Source organism: Oncorhynchus gorbuscha, unplaced genomic scaffold (assembly GCF_021184085.1).
Source record: "Oncorhynchus gorbuscha isolate QuinsamMale2020 ecotype Even-year unplaced genomic scaffold, OgorEven_v1.0 Un_scaffold_333, whole genome shotgun sequence".
Classification (NCBI taxonomy): Eukaryota; Metazoa; Chordata; class Actinopteri; order Salmoniformes; family Salmonidae; genus Oncorhynchus; species Oncorhynchus gorbuscha.
This window is the reverse complement of record NW_025745189.1, coordinates 474,621-481,106: the sequence shown is the minus strand read 5'-3', so window position 1 is coordinate 481,106 and position 6,486 is coordinate 474,621. Positions and strand designations below refer to the sequence as shown.

The following is a 6,486-nucleotide window of genomic DNA, read 5'->3' as shown; positions in this document are numbered from 1 at the left end:
CAATGAAACAATGGCTGACTGAATCTGCTTCACTCTTATTGACCAGTGGATGTCTACAGTATTACATTAAGTCAATGAAACAATGGCTGACTGAATCTGCTTCACTCTTATTGACCAGTGGATGTCTACAGTATTACATTAAGTCAATGAAACAATGGCTGACTGAATCTGCTTCACTCTTATTGACCAGTGGATGTCTACAGTATTACATTAAGTCAATGAAACAATGGCTGACTGAATCTGCTTCACTCTTATTGACCAGTGGATGTCTACAGTATTACATTAAGTCAATGAAACAATGGCTGACTGAATCTGCTTCACAGTGGATGTCTACAGTATTACATTAAGTCAATGAAACAATGGCTCTGAATCTGCTTCACTCTTATTGACCAGTGGATGTCTACAGTATTACATTAAGTCAATGAAACAATGGCTGACTGAATCTGCTTCACTCTTATTGACCAGTGGATGTCTACAGTATTACATTAAGTCAATGAAACAATGGCTGACTGAATCTGCTTCACTCTTATTGACCAGTGGATGTCTACAGTATTACATTAAGTCAATGAAACAATGGCTGACTGAATCTGCTTCACTCTTATTGACCAGTGGATGTCTACAGTATTACATTAAGTCAATGAAACAATGGCTGACTGAATCTGCTTCACTCTTATTGACCAGTGGATGTCTACAGTATTACATTAAGTCAATGAAACAATGGCTGACTGAATCTGCTTCACTCTTATTGACCAGTGGATGTCTACAGTATTACATTAAGTCAATGAAACAATGGCTGACTGAATCTGCTTCACTCTTATTGACCAGTGGATGTCTACAGTATTACATTAAGTCAATGAAACAATGGCTGACTGAATCTGCTTCACTCTTATTGACCAGTGGATGTCTACAGTATTACATTAAGTCAATGAAACAATGGCTGACTGAATCTGCTTCACTCTTATTGACCAGTGGATGTCTACAGTATTACATTAAGTCAATGAAACAATGGCTGACTGAATCTGCTTCACTCTTATTGACCAGTGGATGTCTACAGTATTACATTAAGTCAATGAAACAATGGCTGACTGAATCTGCTTCACTCTTATTGACCAGTGGATGTCTACAGTATTACATTAAGTCAATGAAACAATGGCTGACTGAATCTGCTTCACTCTTATTGACCAGTGGATGTCTACAGTATTACATTAAGTCAATGAAACAATGGCTGACTGAATCTGCTTCACTCTTATTGACCAGTGGATGTCTACAGTATTACATTAAGTCAATGAAACAATGGCTGACTGAATCTGCTTCAATCTTATTGACCAGTGGATGTCTACAGTATTACATTAAGTCAATGAAACAATGGCTGACTGAATCTGCTTCACTCTTATTGACCAGTGGATGTCTACAGTATTACATTAAGTCAATGAAACAATGGCTGACTGAATCTGCTTCACTCTTATTGACCAGTGGATGTCTACAGTATTACATTAAGTCAATGAAACAATGGCTGACTGAATCTGCTTCACTCTTATTGACCAGTGGATGTCTACAGTATTACATTAAGTCAATGAAACAATGGCTGACTGAATCTGCTTCACTCTTATTGACCAGTGGATGTCTACAGTATTACATTAAGTCAATGAAACAATGGCTGACTGAATCTGCTTCACTCTTATTGACCAGTGGATGTCTACAGTATTACATTAAGTCAATGAAACAATGGCTGATAGTTGCAGTGTCATAACCAGGAAACGTTCTGGTCTGGGTCCTCTGCTGTGAGGGTTGATGAGGGTAACTGAGAGTAGATACACACACACATGCACACACACACATCACAGTCATTAGGGCAGCAGACTCATCAATTCTGTGTCCCAGTTCCAAATGGCATTCTAGTCCCTATGGAATGCACTACTTTTGACCAGGGTCCATAGGGTAGTGCCAGTAGTGCACTATATAGGGAATAATGTGCCATTTGGGATGCATGCCAAGCCTTATCCACATTCATGATGTGTGGGGGTAACGCATCCCCCACCAAGCTTATTTTAATTGCAAATCCAGCTGGACAAAGCAGACTTTAATTGAACTATTACTCAGTGTGTCGCTACAGACTTATCTGTGACCAGACACAGTTTGCAGTAGGAGGGGCGGGGCGGGCGGGTGTGTGTGTATGTGTGTGTGTGTACTAATGTTGGAACGTTAGCTGAAACTGTACACTGAACAAAGGGACTGTTTGGGTCCTACAGAGATTGTATAGATTCTCCAGACAGACTCTATGTACTGCATAATGGACAGCAGCCAGCCCTGTTGACTCCAACACCAATCCTATACCAGACAGACAAGAATCTGTCTCTCTCTCTCTATCTCTCTCTCTCTCTCAATTCAAGGGGATTTATTAGCATGGGAAACGTGTTAACATTGCCAAAGCAAGTGAAATAAACAATAAACAAAAGTGAGCAGACACAAAACAATATCAACAAAAAATTATTAGAATTACTCAAAAAGTTTTAAAACGATAGACAAGTGTTATAATATCAGCTATGTACGGCGTTTTAGAAATGTGCATCTCTCTCTCTCTTATATATATATATATAGTTGTCTTACCGTCTTTGCCCTCGTCTTTGTTGTGTTTCTTCAGCCACTCAATGTTCTTCCTGATGGCTTCCAAGTAGATCTCAGACTTGCCTGGGTGATCTATAATAGAGAGGGAGATAACATTTTGAAATGTTCATTAAAATTGTTCAACTGAAATGGTTACTCTGGTAACATGTTCGCTGCAAACAGAATCCTTCTTGAACTGGCCTCTGGTCTCAGTGGACGGCGCTTCTTCCTTGGTTGAGTCTTTCAGGTTCTCATACTCCTTCTGCATCTTGGCCGCCTCTGCCTTGGTGTTGTCATCGTCCTCTGGGGTCTTCCCTGCAACACAGGCACAACAGACAGTTACCACCAACCAAACTCAACCCGACTGAACCCAACTCAACCCCACCCCACTACACCCAACCCAACCCCACCCAACCTAACCTAACCCCACCACTGTATGAGGGATGATGCCAGGGATCCCCACTGACTGGGTGATATTTATCTGTAGGAGGGATGATGCCAGGGATCCCCACTGACTGGGTAATATTTACCTGTAGGAGGGATGATGCCAGGGATCCCCACTGACTGGGTGATATTTACCTGTATGAGGGATGATGCTAGGGATCCCCACTGACTGGGTGATATTTATCTGTAGGAGGGATGATGCCAGGGATCCCCACTGACTGGGTGATATATACCTGTAGGAGGGATGATGCCAGGGATCCCCACTGACTGGGTGATATTTACCTGTATGAGGGATGATGTTAGGGATCCCCACTGAGTGAGTGATATTTACCTGTAGGAGGGATGATGCCAGGGATCCCCACTGACTGGGTGATATTTACCTGTAGGAGGGATGATGCCAGGGATCCCCACTGACTGGGTGATATTTACCTGTAGGATGGATGATGCTAGGGATCCCCACTGACTGGGTGATATTTACCTGTAGGAGGGATGATGCTAGGGATCACCACTGACTGGGTGATATTTACCTGTAGGAGGGATGATGCCAGGGATCCCCACTGACTGGGTGATATTTACCTGTATGAGGGATGATGTTAGGGATCCCCACTGACTGGGTGATATTTACCTGTAGGAGGGATGATGCCAGGGATCCCCAGTGTTTTCCCCAGCTTATTCTTGGTCTGCAGAGCGATCATAGCATCCAGGTTCTCTACAGGAGCATAGACATATAGAGGTTAGACAGGTCTCCACAACACCACTCATTCAGTAGACAATCTATATTCTCTATTTATACGTTCCACTTTTCCTTCCTTCCAGCTCTCCCCTGTTCTACCTCTCGCCTCTTTTTCCACAGCACTACCATTATTTACCATATTATCTATTTCTGTTCCTCTACTTCTTTCCTATCTCTTCTACACTCCCTTTTCTCTATCTTTCCTCTCTTTCCTCTTTTTCATTCAAGAACACCACTCATTATACTATGAGGGTTCTGATTCCAGAACACCAGTCATTATACTATGAGGGTTCCGATTCCAGAACACCAGTCATTATACTATGAGGGTTCTGATTCCAGAACACCAGTCATTATACTATGAGGGTTCTGATTCCAGAACACCAGTCATTATACTATGAGGGTTCTGATTCCAGAACACAACTCATTATACTGTGAGGGTCCTGATTCCAGAACACAACTCATTATACTATGAGGGTTCTGATTCCAGAACACCACTCATTATACTATGAGGGTTCTGATTCCAGAACACCACTCATTATACTATGAGGGTTCTGATTCCAGAAGACCACTCATTATACTATGAGGGTCCTGATTCCAGAACACCAGTCATTTGTAAGTCGCTCTGGATAAGAGCGTCTGCTAAATGACTTAAATGTAATGTAAATGTAAATTATACTATGAGGGTCCTGATTCCAGAACACCACTCATTATACTATGAGGGTCCTGATTCCAGAAGACCAGTCATTATACTATGAGGGTCCTGATTCCAGAACACCACTCATTTTCTGTGAGGGTCCTGATTCCAGAACACAACTCATTATACTATGAGGGTCCTGATTCCAGAACACCACTCATTATAATATGAGGGTCCTGATTCCAGAACACCACTCATTATACTATGAGGGTCCTGATTCCAGAACACCACTCATTATACTATGAGGGTCCTGATTCCAGAACACCACTCATTTTCTGTGAGGGTCCTGATTCCAGAACACCACTCATTATACTATGAGGGTCCTGATTCCAGAACACCACTCATTATACTATGAGGGTCCTGATTCCAGAACACCAGTCATTATACTATGAGGGTCCTGATTCCAGAACACCACTCATTATACTATGAGGGTCCTGATTCCAGAACACCAGTCATTATACTATGAGGGTCCTGATTCCAGAAGACCAGTCATTATACTATGAGGGTCCTGATTACAGAACACCAGTCATTATACTATGAGGGTTCTGATTCCAGAACACCACTCATTATACTATGAGGGTCCTGATTCCAGAACACCACTCATTATACTATGAGGGTCCTGATTCCAGAACACCACTCATTATACTATGAGGGTCCTGATTCCAGAACACCACTCATTATACTATGAGGGTCCTGATTCCAGAACACCACTCATTATACTATGAGGGTCCTGATTCCAGAACACCACTCATTATACTATGAGGGTCCTGATTCCAGAACACCACTCATTATACTATGAGGGTCCTGATTCCAGAACACCACTCATTATACTATGAGGGTCCTGATTCCAGAACACCACTCATTATACTATGAGGGTCCTGATTCCAGAACACCACTCATTATACTATGAGGGTTCTGATTCCAGAACACAACTCATTATACTATGAGGGTTCTGATTCCAGAACACAACTCATTATACTATGAGGGTTCTGATTCCAGAACACCAGTCATTATACTATGAGGGTCCTGATTCCAGAACACCACTCATTATACTATGAGGGTCCTGATTCCAGAACACCACTCATTATACTATGAGGGTCCTGATTCCAGAACACCACTCATTATACTATGAGGGTCCTGATTCCAGAACACCACTCATTATACTATGAGGGTCCTGATTCCAGAACACCACTCATTTTCTGTGAGGGTCCTGATTCCAGAACACCACTCATTATACTATGAGGGTCCTGATTCCAGAACACCACTCATTATACTATGAGGGTCCTGATTCCAGAACACCAGTCATTATACTATGAGGGTCCTGATTCCAGAAGACCAGTCATTATACTATGAGGGTCCTGATTCCAGAACACCAGTCATTATACTATGAGGGTCCTGATTCCAGAACACCAGTCATTATACTATGAGGGTTCTGATTCCAGAACACCAGTCATTATACTATGAGGGTTCTGATTCCAGAACACCAGTCATTATACTATGAGGGTCCTGATTCCAGAAGACCACTCATTATACTATGAGGGTCCTGATTCCAGAACACCACTCATTTTCTGTGAGGGTCCTGATTCCAGAACACAACTCATTATACTATGAGGGTCCTGATTCCAGAACACCACTCATTATACTGTGAGGGTTCTGATTCCAGAACACCAGTCATTATACTGTGAGGGTTCTGATTCCAGAACACCACTCATTATACTATGAGGGTTCTGATTCCAGAACACCACTCATTATACTATGAGGGTTCTGATTCCAGAACACAACTCATTATACTATGAGGGTTCTGATTTCAGAACACCAGTCATTATACTGTGAGGGTCCTGATTCCAGAACACCAGTCATTATACTGTGAGGGTTCTGATTCCAGAACACCAGTCATTATACTATGAGGGTTCTGATTCATGTTTTGAACAGACTCTGCATGTCTAGGAGCCAGCTGAACTGTCTAGTTGATACTGAAGACAGCTGTGCTGTTCTGTGAAACGGCCAGTTC

General features: G+C 42.3%; 1 protein-coding gene across 3 annotated transcripts in view; it reads right to left on the bottom strand.

Annotated features, from left to right (window-relative positions):
- Window positions 1–6,486, bottom strand: part of scg3 (secretogranin III) — a 42,320-nt gene that overhangs the window by 11,411 nt on the left and 24,423 nt on the right. For all 3 annotated transcript variants that reach the window (XM_046333017.1, XM_046333018.1, XM_046333016.1), the window contains 3 exons: window positions 3,674–3,757; window positions 2,806–2,919; window positions 2,608–2,697 (listed from right to left, as the gene is read on the bottom strand). In XM_046333017.1, coding sequence (XP_046188973.1) covers window positions 2,608–2,697; window positions 2,806–2,919; window positions 3,674–3,757 — 288 coding nt within the window. The remainder of the gene's footprint in view (window positions 1–2,607; window positions 2,698–2,805; window positions 2,920–3,673; window positions 3,758–6,486) is intronic.